This window comes from Marmota flaviventris, chromosome 2 (assembly GCF_047511675.1).
Source record: "Marmota flaviventris isolate mMarFla1 chromosome 2, mMarFla1.hap1, whole genome shotgun sequence".
NCBI lineage: Eukaryota > Metazoa > Chordata > Mammalia > Rodentia > Sciuridae > Marmota > Marmota flaviventris.
In genome coordinates this window covers 109,590,757-109,612,830 of record NC_092499.1, presented here as the reverse complement: position 1 = coordinate 109,612,830, position 22,074 = coordinate 109,590,757, and the positions used below count along the sequence as shown (strand labels likewise).

Below are 22,074 nucleotides of genomic sequence, written 5' to 3'. Positions count from 1 at the left end.
CATATCAAATAAAATAGATTTCAAGCCAAAGTTAATCAAAAGGGATAAAGAGGGACACTACATACTGCTTAAGGGAACCATACACCAACAAGACATAACAATCATAAATATATATGCCCCAAACAATGGTGCAGCTATGTTCATCAAACAAACTCTTCTCAAGTTCAAGAGTCTAATAGACCACCATACAATAATCATGGGAGACTTCAACACACCTCTCTCGCCACTGGACAGATCTTCCAAACAAAAGTTGAATAAGGAAACTATAGAACTCAATAACACAATTAATAACCTAGACTTAATTGACATATATAGAATATACCACCCAACATCAAGCAGTTACACTTTTTTCTCAGCAGCACATGGAACCTTCTCAAAAATAGATCATATATTATGTCACAGGGAAACTCTTAGACAATACAAAGGAGTAGAGATAATACCATGCATCCTATCTGATCATAATGGAATGGAACTGAAAATCAACGATAAAAGAAGGAAGGAAAAAGCATACATCACTTGGAGAATGAACAATAGGTTACTGAATGATCAATGGGTTATAGAAGACATCAAGGAGGAAATTAAAAAATTCTTAGAGATTAATGAAAACACTGACACAACATATCGGAATCTATGGGACACATTGAAAGCAGTTCTAAGAGGAAAATTCATTGCTTGGAGTTCATTCCTTAAAAAAAGAAAAAAACAACAAATAAATGATCTCATACTTCATCTCAAAATCCTAGAAAAAGAAGAGCAAAACAACAGCAAAAGAAGTAGAAGGCAAGAAATAATTAAAATCAGAGCTGAAATTAATGAAATCGAAACAAAAGAAACAATTGAAAAAATTGACAAAACTAAAAGTTGGTTCTTTGAAAAAATAAACAAAATCGACAGACCCTTAGCCATGCTAGCGAAGAGAAGAAGAGAGAAAACTCAAATTACTAGCATACGGGATGAAAAAGGCAATATCACAACAGACACCTCAGATATACAGAAGATAATCAAAAATTATTTTGAATCCTTATACTCCAATAAATTAGAAGATAGTGAAGGCATCGATAAATTTCTTAAGTCATATGATCTTCCCAGATTGAGTCAGGAGGATATAGACAACCTAAACAGACCAATTACAATTGAGGAAATAGAAGAAACCATCAAAAGACTACCAACTAAGAAAAGCCCAGGACCGGATGGGTATACAGCAGAGTTTTACAAAACCTTTAAAGAGGAACTAATACCAATACTTTTCAAGCTACTTCAGGAAATAGAAAAAGAGGGAGAACTTCCAAATTCATTCTACGAGGCCAACATCACCCTGATACCTAAACCAGACAAAGATACTTCAAAGAAAGAAAACTACAGACCAATATCTCTAATGAACCTAGATGCAAAAATCCTCAATAAAATTCTGGCGAATCGGATACAAAAACATATCAAAAAAATTGTTCACCATGATCAAGTAGGATTCATCCCTGGGATGCAAGGCTGGTTCAATATACGGAAATCAATAAATGTTATTCACCACATCAATAGACTTAAAAATAAGAACCATATGATCATCTCGATAGATGCGGAAAAAGCATTCGACAAAGTACAGCATCCCTTTATGTTCAAAACTCTAGAAAAACTAGGGATAACAGGAACATACCTCAATATTGTAAAAGCAATCTATGCTAAGCCTCAGGCTAGCATCATTCTGAATGGAGAAAAATTGAAGGCATTCCCTCTAAAATCTGGAACAAGACAGGGATGCCCTCTCTCTCCACTTCTGTTCAACATAGTTCTCGAAACACTGGCCAGAGCAATTAGACAGACGAAAGAAATTAAAGGCATCAAAATAGGAAAAGAAGAACTTAAATTATCACTATTTGCAGATGACATGATTCTATACCTAGCAGACCCAAAAGGGTCTACAAAGAAACTATTACAGCTAATAAATGAATTCAGCAAAGTGGCAGGATATAAAATCAACACGCATAAATCAAAGGCATTCCTGTATATCAGCGACAAATCCTCTGAAATGGAAATGAGGACAACCACTCCATTCACAATATCTTCAAAAAAAATAAAATACTTGGGAATCAACCTAACAAAAGAGGTGAAAGACTTATACAATGAAAACTACAGAACCCTAAAGAGAGAAATAGAAGAAGATCTTAGAAGATGGAAAAATATACCCTGTTCATGGATAGGCAGAACTAACATCATCAAAATGGCGATATTACCAAAAGTTCTCTATAGGTTTAATGCAATGCCAATCAAAATCCCAACGGCATTTCTTGTAGAAATAGAGAAAGCAATCATGAAATTCATATGGAAAAATAAAAGACCCAGAATAGCAAAAACAATGCTAAGCAGGAAGTGTGAATCAGGCGGTATAGCGATACCAGACTTCAAACTATACTACAGAGCAATAGTAACAAAAACAGCATGGTACTGGTACCAAAACAGGCGGGTGGACCAATGGTACAGAATAGAGGACACAGAAACCAATCCACAAAACTACAACTACCTTATATTTGATAAAGGGGCTAAAAGCATGCAATGGAGGAAGGATAGCATCTTCAACAAATGGTGCTGGGAAAACTGGAAATCCATATGCAACAAAATGAAACTGAATCCCTTTCTCTCGCCATGCACAAAAGTTAATTCAAAATGGATCAAGGAGCTTGATATTAAATCAGAGACACGCCGTCTGATAGAAGAAAAAGTTGGCTACGATCTACATACTGTGGGGTCGGGCTCCAAATTCCTCAATAGGACACCCATAGCACAAAAGTTAATAACTAGAATCAACAAATGGGACTTACTCAAACTAAAAAGTTTTTTCTCAGCAAAAGAAACAATAAGAGAGGTAAATAGAGAGCCTACATCCTGGGAACAAATCTTTACTCCTCACACTTCAGATAGAGCCCTAATATCCAGAGTATACAAAGAACTCAAAAAATTAGACAATAAGAGAACAAACAACCCAATCAACAAATGGGCCAAGGACCTGAACAGACACTTCTCAGAGGAGGACATACAATCAATCAACAAGTACATGAAAAAATGCTCACCATCTCTAGCAGTCAGAGAAATGCAAATCAAAACCACCCTAAGATACCATCTCACTCCAGTTAGATTGGCAGCCATTATGAAGTCAAACAACAACAAGTGCTGGCGAGGATGTGGGGAAAAGGGTACACTTGTACATTGCTGGTGGGACTGCAGATTGGTGCAGCCAATTTGGAAAGCAGTATGGAGATTTCTTGGAAAGCTGGGAATGGAGCCACCATTTGACCCAGCTATTCCCCTTCTCGGTCTATTCCCTAAAGACCTAAAAAGAGCATGCTACAGGGACACTGCTACATCGATGTTCATAGCAGCACAATTCACAATAGTAAGACTGTGGAACCAACCTAGATGCCTTTCAATAGATGAATGGATAAAAAAAATGTGGCATTTATACACAATGGAGTATTACTCTGCATTAAAAAATGACAAAATCATAGAATTTACAGGGAAATGGATGGCATTAGAGCAGATTATGCTAAGTGAAGCTAGCCAATCCCTGAAAAACAAATGCCAAATGTCTTCTTTGATATAAGGAGAGTAACTAAGAACAGAGTAGGGTCGAAGAGCATGAGAAGAAGATTAACATTAAACAGGGATGAGAGGTGGGAGGGAAAGGGAGAGAGAAGGGAAATTGCATGGAAATGGAAGGAGACCCTCAGAGTTATACAAAAGTACATACAAGAGGAAGTGTGGGGAAAGGGAAAAATAATACAAGGGGGACAAATGAATGCCAGTAGAGGGGGCAGAGAGAGAAGAGGGGAGGGGAGGGGAGGGGAGGGGGGATAGTAGAGGATAGGAAAGGCAGCAGAACACAACAGACACTAGTATGGCAATATGTAAATCAATGGATGTGTAACTGATGTAATTCTGCAATCTGTATATGGGGTAAAAATGGGAGCTCATAACCCACTTGAATCAAAGTGTGAAATATGATATATCAAGAACTATGTAATGTTTTGAACAGCCAACAATAAAAAATTAAAAAAAAAATTTGTGAGACAGGGCCCTGGAAAAAAAAAAAAAGAATATAATGTTGAATGAAAAAAATCTGTATAAAAGTGCATAGTTTCATTTACTTGAAAAACATGCAAGACAATATTCAAAAGACATAACTGTTGCAATTGGAGGAAAGCAAGCTATTAAATTTGGTGTGACAGTGTCATCATTTTAGTAATTATGATAAATATTTTAACTCAAATAGGAGCAGAGCAATAGTTTTTAAAACTTTAAGACTATAGAAGACTAAACTAAAATGACATATTTTAATTCCAGAGATGACTCTGGAAAGAGAAGTTCTCCTGGAGATAGATCCTGGGATAGTGTTGAGACCACTGACAATGCCCAGGAGTTAAGGTTTTAAAGTTTCTTACATCAGAAAGGTGGTAACTGGCACAAAAGCAAACCCTGAGTTTTTAAAATAATTATAATAAAGTACTCACGCTTTAAGGGTTCCTAAAACCTAGATGTCATGAATATTGGAACCAGCCAAGTATGCTCTTATGGTCAAGTCCTACTTGGGAAATGCTCTCAGGAAAAACCTTCAGTCTATTCTGTAAAGCATTGTTCTGTATGTTGTAGGCAAGTATCTTCAATACATCATTAGCCCTCAACTTGCTTCCAAATTTTCTGTATTTCTTAGTCCTTCTTGCTAAAAAGTCTTTGATAGGTTGACTTTGTCTCCAAAGTCCAGTACAGACATCTCAGACTAGCATTCAAGGCCCTGTACAATCTGGACCCAAATTCTGACAATATACCTCTACTAATGTATCTTCAAATACATCCTTAAAGTAGAAAACCAGAACTCTTCTTTTCTTTGACCATACTGGTTTTTTTTTTAACAGATTTATCCTCTTGGCTACATACTCTACACCTCACCAATATCCTTCCCCATTTCACCACAACCAAATCTTACTTTTATTTAAGATCCAGCTCAAATGTAATTTCTTCAGTGGATTCTTCCCTGATATATACATTTCACAATTTTTTAATAGTGGGTATTGAAACCAAATTTGCTTTACCACTGAGCTACAACCCCAGTCCCTTTTATTATTTTTAAATATTTTTGAGACAAGATCTTGTTAAATTGCCCAGGATGGCCTTGAACTTGCAATCCTCCTGCCTCAGCTTCCCAAGTTGCTGGGATTACAGGCATGTGCCATAGTGCCTGGCTTCCACTTTTTTTTTTTTTTATCTGTACTCTACACATATTTAGTGAGCACTTAGATAGTCTGGCCTGAATATTATACATAGATCTTTGGTGTCAGACAATCCCAAGTTAGAATCATGCCAGCTCCATTGTGTGTCTTTGGACAAGTTATTCAACTTCTCCATTTCCTTCATTTCTAAAGTGGGGATAATACCTCACAGAAAGCATAGTGCTTGGCAAACCACTGCTTTTCAATAAATGTTGACTACTCTGTGCTATGGTTAATGAATAAGCCAGGGTCCTTAGTGAGCCGTACTACAAGGTGGGAAAGTGAAGCAAAGCAGCAAGCAATTACCACATTTATCCAAATCCCCTGAGTATTTGGCTATGTATTAAAAATGCATTCTTTTTCATTCTTAAGATTTTTTCCCTCTGACTTTGTATTACTCTTACATTTATTTTCTTCCTGTCCTCTTCCATTATCTGCATAGGTATATTCAGTGCTCAGTATGGGACAGGTCTGTGCTAAGCACTGCATCTTCCACAAAACAGTTTCTGGGAGCCTTGCCCCATCTTTCAGCTTACTGTTTTATTAACATAATATCTAAAGGAAATCTTTCACATATCAAAATATTATACATTTCTACCTGACTACTTATTTAATAGCCACCACTGGTTTCTGACTAGCTTTGATGGGTCATCATGAGCCCTTACCATCACAAGGTACTATGGCAGAATACTGAGAGTTATTGTTTATTCCCTCTGCAACTGTTAAGAGATCCAACAGACACTAAGACCTGGGTATCTGAACTACCCTGCCACATTCAGGTAGCTATAGCTGCATATATTCTATTTTGATACTTCCATTAGCAAATGGAATTTATTTCAACTAGAAATGAAGGTTTTCTAGCAGCAAACCTCTCTAGAGAGCCTCCTAATTTTTAAGCCCTAATATTTGCTTTGTTCCAAAAAAAAAAAAAACCTTCTCCAAATATAAGAATACCAAAGTTAGCTAATAGATTAATAAAAGGAGCTTCCAGAATTTCCAATATTTTGGAATATCCATAAAGCTGAACAATTTTAGCAAGTACTGTACCTCTGTTTGTGACAGAGGTTTAGTTTGACAATGGATTTCCTCTTCTAATAATCTTCTAAGGCTAAATCTCTAGGCAAACAATGCTTCAATCTAAACCTTTTTTTTTTTTTTTGATACTAGGAATTTAATCCAGGGGCACTTTACCACTGAGCTACATCCCCAGTCTTTTTAAAAACTTATTTACTAATTTATTAGGTACTGGGGATTGAACCCAGAGGTGCTTTACCACTGAGTGACATACCTAGCCCTTTTCATTTTTTAAGACAGGATCTAAGTTGTTTAGGGCCTAAGTTGCCAAGGCTGGCCTCGAACTTTCAATACTCCTGCCTCAACCTCTGGAGTCACTGGGATTATAGGCATGCGCCACCACACCTGGCTCGATCTAACCTATGTTAAAACAAAAAGTTTCACTGTTATCTGTAAGAGGTAACATTTAGTATTGCCTCTTTTACTAACTTCTTTAATGAATAAACCCCAAATATTCCAGCATTCAGATCCCTTTTACTAACTTCTTTAATGAATAAACCCCAAATATTCCAGCATTCAGATCCCTAAGTACCATGTCCTTCTCTCATTCCTGATATAAACTTTTCTGTCCCTATGAAAACAATGGCCTAAGATAGCAACTAATGCTAACTCTGGATTCCTGAGAGAACATAAACTGCTGTAATCTGTAATCTAGGTCTCTCTTAATCACCTCAGTGTGTTTCTGACTACGTTGGAGAGACATAAGGGCTGCTTATGGGTGGTGGCAGCAACAGAGACTTCTCAAAACCCAGCACTTGGCCCTTGCTGCCTATAGGCAGGCTGTGAATACCAAAGGGCTTTTGGCTTCTTTTCTAAGGGTCTGAGGTTTCTGGGTTCTATGAAGTGGGAGCCTGCTCTCTACTCCTCCAGGTTATAGGAACCCTCTGGATTTGAGAGAGATCTCCAGTCAAGTGTAAGCAGGACTCAGGTCCCAGATATTATTCAGTATTAAAATTCTCCAGTATTAAATTTATTATCCATGTTTTGAGCAACTAATAAAAAATTATTATCCATTATTTTAAAAAATATGTGTTAAAACCATCTCATATTATATGGAAGTAAGCAAGTTATGGTACTGTCCCTTAATACCAAAAAGATTATAAACAAGATGTCCCAAAAGCAACTTAAATGACTGCAGGTGTTTAAAATAGAACTCATCATTTCATATTTATGAAAACATTCCTGAGGCATGTTTATGAGCTGAATGGACTACCAAGGTTATAATGTTATGTTTAAAGCCCCCCTAGCAATACTGAAGAATGTTGAAATAAATACTCTTCCCAAATTAACCCATCAATGTGATAGCGTGAACACTGGGAGGCCTCTTATTAGTCATGTAATCCAGTCCCCTCACATATGGAAAAAAAATCAGTCCCACAGGGTCCACTTTGAATGCTTCCAATTTAGGAGCTTACTTCATTAAATAGCTACTGTGGTAAATGTTCTCAAATCTGCCTTCCTCTAACTCAGTAATTCTCAGCTAGGGTGATTATGACCCCAGAGGACATTTGGTAATGTCAGTAAACATTTTTACTTGTCACATCTGGAAATGGTATTGTCACATTTTTTTCTGTTATATAGTGGATAGAAGCCAAGGATGCTGTTAAAAGTCCTACAGTATGCAAAAGACAGTTCCCCAATAAAAAAGTATCTGGCCCCATATATCAATAGTATTGTAGTTGAGAAACTGCTCTAACTCCTGCTTTTTAATCATAGGAAAGCTTTTTGAAGAAATACAACTCTTTTTTTTTCCATATGAGGCACATTAAAAAAATAATTGAAATTCCCTACATTAGTCAGCTACTGCCACAAAAAATGCACTAAGAAATCACACCAAGCCAAGTGTGTGGTGGTGCAAATCTGTAATCCCAGCAGCTTGGAAGGCTGAGGCAGGAGGATCATGAGTTCAAAGCCAGCCCCAGCAACTTAGTGAGGCCCTAAGTAACTTAGTGAGACCCTGTCTCAAATATTAAAAAGGGCTGAGGAGGTGACTCAATGGTTAAGAACCCTTGAGTTCAATCCTGGTACCAATGAAATAAAAGAAATCATGCCAAAGCTCATTGGCTAGAGCTGCAATTAGGAGCATGGAGTCCAAGGCAGTGCTTATGGCCATTAAGGGTACAACTCCCCAATGGGGGACCCACTCAGGCAGCAAGCAGTGATTGTGGGCTCTCAGGATTCTATTACTTTCTATTAATGCTTCATTGACTTCATGAAGTAAATTAGAACCTTTTAAACCTTATTGCTGGTCTAGAGTAGTTTCAATACCATGAGATTTACCTTTTCTTTAAATGCCTGCTCCAAATCAGCTCTCAAGTCTATCTATTCCTGGTGCTATTTATAAAGCAAAAGCAATCCTATAAAAACTTGGGTGAAGATTTAAATGAAACTGGATATAACTTCTGCAGCTGGATTGCATATGGGTTATGATAAAAAGGAAGAATCAGGAATGAGTCCAATAAAACAAATTGGCCTGAGCAACTAGTAGAGATTATATCAATGAGATGAGGAAGAATTCAGGGGTGCACCACATTAAAGTTGTTCAGACATCTCTGTCCTCCCAGATTTCTGGTGAAAAATCAGCAGGATTTCAAATAGTTCCACAGAATGTAAAGAGAAAGTTCCACTAGAGAGGGAAAAGCAGCATATCATCTGAAACAATGGATTTCAGCCTCAAGAAAAATATCCACATGCAAGTCTTCTATGAGAACTTTAGAACCATAAAAAAGGTGATAAAATCCAATCACTCTACCTCTTAAAGTCAATTAATTCCTCAAAAGAATAGCCAAGATTTCCAAATATTTACCCATGCGAAAAAAGTCTGGTTCTTGGAAATTTGGCTAAATCTTATTCCAGGATCATGTTGGAAAAACCTCAGAGTACACCAATGAAATATGTTACACGTGAACAATTCCCCCAGATGTTATGCAATGCAGTGGCCTTGATGTGAACATTTTGACTCACAGCAGAGCTAAGGAGAGGTAGAAGAGCGAACTGGTGCACTGGTCCCAGGAATGAAGGGCATCCTTCATGAGAAGTGGGCATGGAACAGGTCAGGAAATTATGGGATTCCCAGCACATAGCTTCTTATCATAGCCATGGAGCTATGTGGAATCAAGCTGAGGTTGCTGAGGAAGGCTATATGAAGCAATAATGGTGAAAAATAAAGGCTCTTTTTCCCACTTTGAAATGATTAACACTGGATTTAGAAGGCAAAAAATTCATTCTTATGGGGCTAAATGAATATACCATTCTGGATGATTTTCCAAATCTGACTTTTGTCCAGTGCAAGCCATATTTATAGGATAGTCTCTTGTTCATCACTGGCTATGAAAAAAATTCTCTTTGGAATTCAGTGAAGGAAAAGAAACAAAACCTCAAAATACCAAAAATTAAGGGCAGCATTGGATGAAAATAATAAAGACCATTTCACACATAGAGAAGAAATAAGGTCTATGGAGAATGGAGAAGTGGAGGCATTTGACTGACTTAGATAGCAGAGATCTGTCACTCATCCCTATGAGGAAAGAGACATCAGAATCTCACAAGGTGACCTGGATTATATCTACAAGGGCCATCAAGTATTACAGCTACAACCCAGGCCATTCTTTCTGCCAAGGATGGTGAAGCAACACAGATATGCTTATTTACACACTGCACGAGACTGATGCCCATGATGTGCACACTTTATAAAGTATCACAGGCTACTAGAGCCTACAATAGGCCTAGGTGGTAACTGGGCTATGCACACACCTATTGTTACTCCTATGACAAGTATTTTCCCATTATGTATGGCCAAATGTTAAGTTCCATTTAACCTTGAACATGCATCTTTAAGGGATTCCCCAAAGATGGAGGAGTTGAAAAGGGGATGAAGTGGATTTAGTAGACCAGTAAAACTAGATTGTGAACTGGGATTCATGGAGAGTTAATATGTTTACTGTATAACTAAATCCAAAAAATCAGTTAATTAGTAAAGAGTGGACAGCAACTAAAAGGGAACCAAGAAAGTAAACTGAGACCTAATCACCCTAAGTGTGCTTCAGACAGTGGTAAAAGCACCCCTGGGTTCAATCCCCAGTACCAAAAATGTCATCAATAAAAAATGTGAATGAATAAAAAAAGGAACTCACCAGGTTTACTAACTATGACTGTGCTTTGGCAAATGAAGGCAGGACTCAGCTGGCAGCTCTGCTGCAGACTGCTGGATTGGGCTCCTTACTGCAGGATGTACTCAGGTCTGCTCTATGTGTGTTCATTCAGGGGTCCATGCTAAGTGGACATTAACTATCAAAGGCATGTTCTCATGGAATGTGACCCATGTCCAAGAACTCAGGTCCAACCATGCAAGAACTTTTTAATGCTCTTACTTAATATTCATTGATTGACCAATTCAAGGCATGTGACTCAAAGTCAAGGGGCAAAAAAGTACATTTTGGCCACTATGAAGCCATGCAAGTATGTAGATGCATAATTTGATCACAAGAAATGACAAACTGAAGGAAAAACTTGATCTCCAACAATCCTCTTAATTCATTTTTTTCAATTACACTTTATAGGACAGTTTCTAGATCTTTCATCATGCTGACCCTATTCTTCCATGTGAATTTTAGTACTTCAGCATTCCTGTTAAATCACAATGATTACAAGTGAATACAATACTCCACATGTGGTCTTACCAGTACTGATTTTGCCCAGTGAAAAGCTTTAGTGGCAAAAAAGTTTTAAAATATATCTAGACAAGAACACTGTTCAGAAAATATAAAAGAAATGAAATGGTTTGGGAAGTTTAAAAACATCAGCTGTCCTTTTAAACCGAGTAATAAATTAAACATTTTTTCCCTTCTAAAGTACAAGGGAGGTAATTCAGAGTAATATTCAAGAAATTATCCTCTAAATTCTGTTTTCTAATCTCAGGAACCAAATTTTCTACCTCGATAACATTCTTAGGCCACTCTGGAGTTTATAAAGCCCTTAAATATTAATTTAATTCTTAACAACTCTGAACTTGGCATTACTTTTGCCCTTCCTGAAAGATACTTCCTTTACCTAGTGAACAATGTCTTTCTCACTGCCAGGCCTAAAGGGAAGAGGCCTCTTCCCTCTGCCTGGAACATCCTTCCTGCACAACCCCCTTCCTTTACCTGCCTAGTTACCATTATCTTTAAGTAAATCTCAACTGCAATGGCAGTCCATAAGCTGTGCCTAGCTTTCATTTTTCAGTAAATATTTATTGAGTGCCATCTAGAAACAAAGGACTCTACAAGGTGCTGGGGATATAGCAGTGAACATAACAGTATAATCCTTGTGCTTACATGGCTTAGCACCCAACTGGAGAGAGAGACATTAAACAAATAATTACACCACTAGCCAATTAATCACAACAGTGGTAAAAGGGATAAAGGCAAAGTACTATACTATACTATCTCTTCCTTATTGCAGCATTTATTATGCTTTATTATAATTAGCTATTTGTCTCTATTCACCAATATGGATGAAAGGTATGACTATCAACTATATTTTCATAGCTTGGTATAACTCCTACTAAATACAAATACATATTTATGGAGTAGTTAAATAATCAGATGGACTTGCTCCAATTGCTAAATTAATGAGCTAGGAAAAGACTGGAATTTGGGATTCTGATTCCAATACTTCCATCTCTATACAGCATTTCCAAGAAATTACAATGATTCTAATACTTCAATGCAAGCTTACTACATAACTATAAAAGAAAAAGACTTAACTCATACATATTATATATAAACTATGCCTTTCTGTAACAAAAACCTATGTATATACAGGTTTTATATAATGTGTATCTTATTAATATACACTAATATAGATATACTAATGACCTCATATTCCTATTTGTTTTGACTATTACTTAGGCATTTATAATGGAACATGTTAAAAATATAAATTTGCAAATTTAACTGCAAAATTAAAAATGAGCTTGTGTCTAAATAAATGGTAATAACAGTAATTGCAAATAATATACAACAAAAATACAAATATACATATAATTTGGGGTTATGGTTAAATAAAAATCAATTTCTTAAATGTATAATTCAAAGTTTATGCTTCAGAGAATAACAATAAGAAATTCATTTATTATAAAATAATGGCTATTCTTTCATTCCCTAGGTCATATTCACAACATGGCCAGTCTATTATCCAAACCTGGCTAAAGACATTATCTTATTGAATATTGAATTTTTCTTTGAGTTCACAGAAATTACAAATACAACAACAGTGGTAAAAGGGCAAACGTGCTAGTAAATCTTTTCTTACACTCTTCCAAAAGAATAATTTTAAGTTGGACTTTTGAAAACTGACTAGTTCATTGAAGGGAATTAGCACCATCTAGTGAAAGAAACTGGTAAAATTTGAAAATGAAAAGAAAATAGTTTCTGTAAGCAAGGTAACGAAGCTGTGTAAAAAATTCATAAAACTAGACTTTTATTAATTTATACTGAACTTTAACAGACACCAGGTATTAATATTACATTTGTATAAATATAACCCTCAGCATAATCATTTAAAAATTTTCTAGAAATATTCCTGTTATCGAATATTTACAAGGAAGATAATTTGCTATGTTGAAGGTGCCATTAAATAAGTACGATTTATTAACACACTTCCTGGTCCTCTAACTTGCAATCAGAGTTAAAGATCCTTCACTTTCTTCTACAGATGTTGGAAAGTCAAAAACTTCTGAAACTGGGCAAATTAGTTTGGTGACTGCATATAGGATGAATTCACATGAAAATGTGTGTAAAGGGAAGACTAACTAGTTGCGGGTTGATGGCATTAATCTAGAGAGGAGATAACAAAGTCTGAACTGAAATAAAAACAAAGGGTCTAGGAAGAGTGGTGAAAGTTTACACTGGGTTTGGGGGTCATGACAACATGAAGAATGTCTCTGATGTAGCAATTTAAAAAAAAATTTTGGTCATACCTCTTTATGTCTTTTTAACATCATCATCTTAAACATTTTTTACTTTTTACTTTTTTTTTTTTTTTGCCTTATTCTCCCTACTAGAGGACAAGAGGGGAGCTTTTGCATGGAGGTTAATAATGATGGAATTAAAATAATGTGTGAGGGTCACTTATTTTAATTGTATAACTGCTGTAGAGATAACTAAAAACACAGTAGAGTTTTCCCCTCTATCTTTAAAAGTCTTCATGCAGAACTTAGGAGAAATCTTAATTATGCATATTAGTGACTCAAATCTGCAATTGTTGCATCATGATGAAAATTTTTAGCTAGTGGTTGAAAAGAAATTTGAGTTGGTCCTTTTATACTGCATCTTTGGATAAAAATATCAATTCATTGGTTATTCTTTTCCTATTAATTTCAAGATTAAATTATACTGCCTATCTCCCAAATGCACTAAGATGTAAATTAAGTAAAGATTAGGACTTATAAATATAAAATTACAAATACCAAAAAGAAAATATAGCCTATGCAAATTAACTTCTAATAAATACTTCAACTATACAGTAACATTGTTAGTATAACAAAATAAAACTACATTTTATACAAGCTAAATTTCACTTAAAATTCTAAAACACTAACCAAAATATTTATTTTCCTAGGTTCTTCTCTTTATACTCTTTCTAAGAATATTTTGCCTTGGTATTACATAAATTTCCATTCACTTGAATTCCTAAGCCTGCGAACTCCACTGAGGATGATCATTTACACTAGAAGGCTGACCATTCACAGCTATCAGATACATACCTGAATTAAGGAAAAACTGAGGAGAATCTCCATGAATGCCCACAATACCTGGCCCCAAGGAGTCAGACAGGGTATTCACAAAGGAAAACACTCCGCTCATGATTCCAAAGCCCAAGCCAGAAACTAAAAAGGAATAAAAACACTGTTAAACCCTTTTCTTGCTGTGATTTCTATTCAAATAAAAATTCTAAGAACTAGGGAATACTACTTTGCCAGAGGGGAAATGGTACATATGCTATTGTTGAAGCAGTGGCCAGCCAGCTCTGGAAAGGCATGTGCTTACCTACATGATGAACAAAGAGAAATGGTAAGAGAAAGGGAAATGAACAATGGGATTCAGCAGAGAAGTGAAAAAAAGGATACAAAAAGATCTAGAAACACAGAAGAAATAGATGAGGCAGAGGAGGATATGATGCTAAAGTTCTGGCTTTGGTTTATGGTAACAGAATCTATAGAGTTAAATTTGATGGCTTAGAACCAAAATTGAACTTGAAAAGTGACTGTGCATGTAAGGCTTGATCCTGGGCTCAATTTAGAGTCCTAAGCCCAATCTAAAAACATAATTCTGTAAGAATAATATGCAAAGATATGCCTAAAAAAAGATATGCCTGAATTAATATAAAGAGTCCTCCTAGTGCAGCTAAAGTCATGGTAAACAATCAGGGAAAGTGAAAGCTACATCACTATGAAATTGTTGGTTAACTAGAATATAGTATATATGTTAAAAATCTTTCAAACTTGATTAATATTTAATGAACATACAGAAAAAGGTCACCAGTAATCATTTTCCTTCACATAAGGAACCAGGAAAGTTGTAAAAAAAAACAAATAATATATGCCAATAAGTCAAGACAGTAATAAAATACTGCTTGAAATCTACAAAAGATAAGATGAAGGTAGTGGGGTTCTTTTTGAACCGGGGATTGAACCCAGGGGTGCTTAACCACTGAGTCACATGTATTTTATTTAGAGACAGGGTCTCGATGAGTTGCTTAGGGCTTCACTAAGTTGTGAGGCTAGCTTTGAACTCATGAACCTCCTGCCTCAGCCTCCTGAGCTGCTGAGATTACAGGTGGCATGTGCCTCTGTGCCCAGCAAGATAAAGAAAGTTTTCAAGCCAAGTCTGATTTTTTTTTTTTTTTTCTTAATGACACGGCATGGTTCTAACTTACCATAGGCCAGCAATTGCATGGAGGGTGCACTCTCATCTGGGTTTATGCTCTTCAAACCCTCACTGGCTTTTCTATAATAAAACCACACACATACATTTTTTTAAAAAAAGAAGAAAAAGCAGTATGTCAGGAAAGTACACAAGACACTTCAAATCCAGATACTTCCTAAGACTCTGATCAGGTTATACTCTAAATCTAGAATCCATTCAAACAAAACCCAGCATATTTTCAATTCAGTAAAATCAGCTGTAATTTCTAACTTCTGCCTTTTTTCTAAATGCTCATATAAAAAAGAAAAACATAGGTAAATAAGTCATGAAGGAATTAATTTAATAAGAAAAACAGCAACACCATATTTCTAAGCTCAATAAATATCTCAATATCCATGGAATTTACCACTCTGAACTTTTTTTCTTTTCCCAAAGCACTGTCTTCATCTCCACTTTATCTTTTATTAGGGCCACACTTACTGCCTCCTTCCCTTCTGTCTTGCACTCTGTAAAACCAAAACTTTTCTCCTTTTTCTTCCTTATCCTCCTCTATTCTCTCCTCCCTCCCTCCTTCTCTCCTTCTCTCTCTCTCTCTTTGCTGGGGATTGAACCCAGGGTCTCACACATGCTAAGCACATGCTATACCAGTGAGCCACACCCTCAGGCCCCAGGCAATAATTTCTTAAAGAAGCTGCCTCTACCAATGGTTGATTATCACTAGTCCTCCTTACTCTTAAATCCTATAATACTGATGATCTGAACTCTCATAGGGGTACTTAATTATATCTGATTCTAAAATATTTTACATGTATATTTTATATCTCCAATAGACTTCAGGAAAGAAAACAGCCTAATACTTTTATTATATCCTGTAGAATGAAATGTTACAGGAATAAGAGGTAAATAAATATTTGAATGAAAGGATAGAATACTGCTCAACAAGAAATGATCTTCAGAGTGATCATATGCTTCCTTTATAGCCAATCCACAAACACATCATTGAGCCTCCACTTTCCACCTGATATGTACAGAATGCTAGATATGGCTGGTCAGTTCCACTACAGGCACTATTGCTACTCCTTTTTGGCCAGGAACTATGCAACAGTATAAGATTCTGACTCAAAGAATATTTAAATTATATTTACTAAAACATATGTTTACTAAAGTAATAATGGAAACAAAACATTTTTGACTCATTTGTCAGCAAGTGTTGAAACAAAAAGGAGAGAGATGAACTCTAAAAACACAAAACTAACCAGAACATTCTTACTTTCTGGCATTGTGTTAATTTAAATTTCAAGGTATGTAAATTCATTATAGACTACATTAAGGCAATGCAGAATTCAGCCAAAATACTAATATGCATATGAAAAGTGTTCTTTGTTTTTCTGGACTCAAAAGAATAAGCCAGAAATTTAAGTGACAGTTTTCCTATTTCTTTGGAGCAGTAACCAACTAAATTATCCAATTTTCCTAAATAAAATAAACTTTTTACCTATTACAGGGATCCTGTTAAAAACTAACTAAAGCTTATGAGTCATTGTAATAGTAATGATCTCCTTCAACAAAGTTATCAATAAAGTAAAATGAATAAATTTTGTAGAATTTGTTTTATAAAATGATTCAGGAATAAAAAAATATTTTTACTATTTGGTATGGCAAAGTACTGTTATCACAAATACATGAAATATATAAGTTCAAAAGTTTAGTAAACTTCCTCAGTCTATTTTACAGGAGTGTTTGAGAGGGAATGTTTTGGCACTAATAGTTCTTAGTGTTAACAGTAGGAAGTGAAAAAGCACAAAACATGATCAGTTTCCATGTTCCTGACGCACAGAACACATGACTGTTGATGCAAGTAGTAGTGTTTTCAATTTAACATTTTACGGAAGTGAAAAATTCTTTGTTTGCATTTATTATTGTATTTCCAAGAATGGAAAAAAGATCCCATTTTAAAAAATATAAACTTTGAAAAATTACTGGTAAACCATACTCTTTTTGTTTGTTCTATTTTCAAATGTATATATAATAGAGGTATGCATCAAGAACTATGCACACAAATTAAATACACCATTTTAGAAATTTTAAAAAAATAGACTGATGCCTCTTAAAGAAAACTGTAGCAGAGCTATGGGTATAGTCAGCGGTAGAGCACAAAGACCTGGATTCAATAACTACCAAAAAACAAACAGTGGTACATGCTTATAATCCCAGCAACTTGGTAAGCTGAGGCAGGAGGATCACAAGTTTGAAGTCAGCCTCAGCAACTTAGCAAGGCCCTCAGCAACGTAATGAGACCCCATGTCAAAATGTAAAAAGAGCTAGGATGTATGTAGCTCAATGGTAGAGCATGCCTGGGTTCAATCCCGAGAGAACCAGCAACAAAAACAAACACCATCGTGAACTCTTCACAATTTAATCCTGGCGCCAAATTCAGGGAGCAAAATTTAACTGAAGCACTCCTTTAAACTTAAAAAGTTCAAAACCTACTTTGGCACTGGAGAGCATTAAACTAAATATTCATTAAACCAAAGACCCTGTATTTGAATGTAGTAAAGCATAGAAGAGAGCAATTTAAATGTATCCATGTGTTAGTTATCATTAAAGTGTCACAAAATTCTCAAATTTGTTTTAACTCAACTACATAACATCCAACATTTCTAGAAATTTCTAGGAAATTTTTGTAGAATATTTCAAAGGTTTATTAAAGATCCATTTTGCAAATGCAAACAAAAGCACCTGTTGACATGTTTGTTCTACCACCTTTTTGGAAAATTTCCACAGGTCCTTTTACAGGAGTACATGTGGTTTCCTGAAGAGCCAATGATGATGTTGACAGGAAAAACAAGTGCAATGTGAAGCCGAGTTGAGAACACAGTGCCCAGGCCAGCACACTACTTAGACCACACTGCAGAATACTATGCTAGGTTCTGAGCATGGGTAAAAATCAGCACTGACCAAAAGGAGCATGTCCACTGACAAAAAATAAACTTGGAAGCCACAATCATGTCTTCTGAGATCCACATGAAGAAATGAGGAATGTTTAGTCTTGAAAGGGACATGATGACAATCATGTGGCAAAGATTTCATTTATTTGGTGAGTGGGGCAGAGGTCAGAAGGAGACAGATTTTGATTACTTCAGTAATATTCTACAGTAAAAATTAAAATCATAGCACAGTAGTAATAGCTATATGCCAGAAACATTCAATCACTGCCAGATGTTCATCCATTAGTATTCCTGTGAAAATTAATTTTTTTTCTTTCTTTTTGAGACAGGGTCTAACTATGTTGCTCAGGCTGGCCTTGATCTGCTGGGCTCAAGCAATTTTCCTAATTCAGCCTCACCTCCTGAGTAGCTGGAGCTATAGACACATACCACCAAATATAGCTTTAAATGTTACTTTTGATATTTATTTATTGCTCTCCAACATTTCCAGGGACTAATGGGAATTTCATGTTTAAACCTTTTCTAAGAAAAGGCTTCCTAGTTTTCAATTTGTAATTTAAAGTGTTTCAGTATGAAAAGGAAATTCAATATCTAAAAGTAAAAAGTTAAAAATACAGAAGGCCTAGCATATTAGCAAGAACAAATTACTAGAAGCCTATTAAAAGAGATGTTAAAGTTCAGTCTGGGTTGTATCTATGAAATTCATGGACAGCTGTAATTACCTCATTTGCAGAAATGGATACAAATGGCACATTTATTATTCTACCAAGTCTTACTATGTAACCAGGGCCAATCTCATGACTGCCTGAAAAGAAAATATCATTCCAAGTTGTGTTTCAAATCAGAAGTTTCATATGAGGTCCTCATGGGTACCACAGATGACATACTCTGTGGCCCAAAAGAGGGAACTTGTGCCCAAGTTTATTTTTTTTTCCAAACATTTTTATTTTATAGATTTGAAACTATAGAAAATACCATAAAACAAACCACTGCTGTGCCATAATATATTCAAAACAATGGAAGGCATAAGCTCCATAAGAATTATCTTAGATGGTCGGAAAGAACACATAAATTCCAAGTTGGAAGCATTTTTGTTGTTTCAATGACTATTTCCCTAGGTTGCTTTTCTCCATGTTACTTCTTCTAATATACAATGTATTTTCTTGTTCATTTATTGGCCCTTCTCCTCTTATGATAAACTCCATGAGGTCAGAGATTTTTTTAGTCATTGATGTATACCCAGTGCCTTGCATTGGCATTGACACTGTCTGGCATCAAATATATTCTCAAGAATAATTTTTTGGAAGGCAGGCACAGTGGTGCACACCTATAATCCCACAGAGGCTGAGGCAAGAGGAACACAAGTTTATGGCCAGTCTCAGCAACTTAGGGAGACCATACCTTTAAAAAAAAAAAAAAAAGATTAAAAGGGCTGGGGATGTAGCTCCATGCTAAAGTGCCCCTGGGTTCAATCCCAAATACCCTAAAAAAAAAAATAAAAAATAAACAAGGCTGGGGATGTCGCTCAATGGTAAGTGCCCTTGGGTTCACTCTCCAGGACCAAAAAAAGAAAAGAAAAGAAAAAAAGAAAAAGAAGATTATATTTTAAAAGGAAGGAAGGAATCTACACAAGTTAAAGAAGACTCAATATTTTCAGGCTGGAAATATCAATCCCTTCATTTTGAACTATGTAGTAAAGTACGGATCCTCAAATACATAGGATTATTAATGTTTCACATTACCAAATCATAATTCAAATCTAACTAGGGGAAATGATACAGCAAACAACTTACTTTAAAAGTCTGTAATAAGCAAATCGGAACATTTCTTGGATAATGACTGAAACCAACACTCCGAAGATTAGCACATATTTCTGTGTTGGTCCATCTTTGTTCTCAGTAATGTGGCTTGCTATGAACCATAAAAGGGATGAAAGGAGTAGAGACACCAACCAGAAGAAAGCTCTGAAAATCAGGGGAAAAAATTATAAACATAAGGATTAATAATGATTTTAAATGGGGACCAGGAGCCTGACTGGGAAGGAACAGATATTCTGAATTTTAAATAAGAAATCCTCATAAAGCGGCACTCTGGATCAATTGTTCTTAATGGTGCATTGTCTGTGGTGAGACAAACATGTGATCTAAGAGGAAAGTGAGGTTTGCCCAACAAGTGACCCTATTATGTGCAAGTGCATCTGCAAACTCTACCTACCAAAGACTACCTGACAGGAACCCTTGTTACTCTCTTTTCTTCCTAATGCTCTGCTCACTGATGTGTCAAAACCATAAAACATACAACTTTGTGACTATTGCAATTTTCATATCCTTCAAATCTGCCAGAAATTGAGGACTCAATATTCAGATATCCGCAAAGATGTGTTTTCCAGGGAGGGAAAAAAAGTCTACACTCTATTAATAGAGTAATTGGTGAAAATCCAGAGGGTGAAAATCTAGATCAGTTATTTCCAAGCTTGGTTCTTACAACACTCCTGGGGATTTTAATGATCACAGCGAGCTTTACAAATGGGTTAACCCAAATCTCTTGTTTTTAAAACGACACATGTGATATAGCACTTTCAATACAGTTGCAGGAGGCAACTATAAATAAAATAAAGGAACCATTGGCTTTGCCAGTAAGATTTGTAGGGGAAGGCAGACGTGGCATGAACCAGTGAGAGCGGTCAGGCAGGTTAAAAATGAGATTATGACCACGTTCACCACCAGAGTTCGGTATTTACCAAGCCCCCAAAAGGAGATGCATGATCAGGTGCTCCTGTGTTTTCATAAATTTCCAACCTTTCGCTGCACACACACCTGAATCACCTAGGGAGCTTTAGAGAAAAAAAAAAAAAAAGAGCCTGAGCTCGAATCCCACACCTTAGACATTCTGGTTCAGTGGATCTAAGGTTGGGAGTGGGCATCCGTATATTTTAAAGTCCCCAGGTGTCTCTAGTTGCTGAAGGGCGAGAACTACTGTGCTAGGCAGTAAAGGCTATTTAACCGTCAGTGATTACAGACGCCTTTGAGAATTTTAGAAAATTAGAGACTACCTCTCCAGAAAAATTAAGGTGCCTATAAGAACTTATCCAAATTTTTTTTTCTCATAATTTTAGTGGCTTCATAGCCCACTAAGGCCCACCCACGGATTTGCGATGCCTGCCATGCATCAGGGGGTTCTGAGACCCACAATGTGAACCCCTTCTTCAGAACCCGCAGCTGAGGTCTCCGGGCTCTGGGGGTTTTTTTCCCCACAGGCCCTGGAGGAGGGCAAAGAGCCTCAGGGGTCCCGGGTCTTGGTTCCCTGGTCTCAACCCTCCTCCGATCCAAAACCTAGCAAGGTCGACTCATTTGATGGGGACGCTGAGGGTCGCGGGTGCCCCAGGCGGGGGAGGGGGGCCCCAGCGTCTGGGTCTGCTAGCGCAACCGCCTCACCCGGCGATGAGGAAGATGACGCGCAACGGCTCGATGGCGATGGTGAAGACGTAGAGAGCAAGCGCAGGCCCGAAGGCAATGAAGGTGCAACCGAAGAACACGGCCGCCGTCATGGCGACCGCGGAAGCCAGCCTGGGGGCCCGGCAGGGACCAGAGAAGCGCCCGGCGCCGTCAGAGCTGGGGGCGGGGCGCGGGGCGGGGCCAAGAGGTATCCGGGCGCGGTCGGAGCCGGGGGCGGGGCCACGAGGTGCCCAGGGCTTTCACATAATACAGCTACTGATATTTAATTCTTATGGTAAACCATGACCTTTGCCCATTTTAAAGTTAGTTTTTCTACTTACTTCACTGCATAGTTCTTCAGACATCATCTATATGTTTTGGTTGAAGCTGCCTCACTTTGGAAGTAAGCGAAGTAATGAATGATAACTAAAATGGTCTATAACAATGTCCTTATCCC

The 22,074-nt window shown here is 36.7% G+C and overlaps 1 protein-coding gene across 2 annotated transcripts in view; it reads right to left on the bottom strand.

Annotated features, from left to right (window-relative positions):
* The window catches only part of Aph1b (aph-1 homolog B, gamma-secretase subunit), a 34,261-nt gene extending 12,470 nt beyond the window's left edge, over positions 1–21,791 (bottom strand). For both annotated transcript variants that reach the window (XM_027924479.2, XM_071608359.1), the window contains exons 1-4: positions 21,618–21,791; positions 19,977–20,147; positions 15,246–15,316; positions 14,074–14,196 (exon numbers count right to left, since the gene is read on the bottom strand). In XM_027924479.2, the coding sequence (XP_027780280.1) occupies positions 14,074–14,196; positions 15,246–15,316; positions 19,977–20,147; positions 21,618–21,730 (478 nt within the window). In that variant the 5' untranslated portion in view covers positions 21,731–21,791. The remainder of the gene's footprint in view (positions 1–14,073; positions 14,197–15,245; positions 15,317–19,976; positions 20,148–21,617) is intronic.
* Positions 21,792–22,074: the final 283 nt, after the last annotated feature.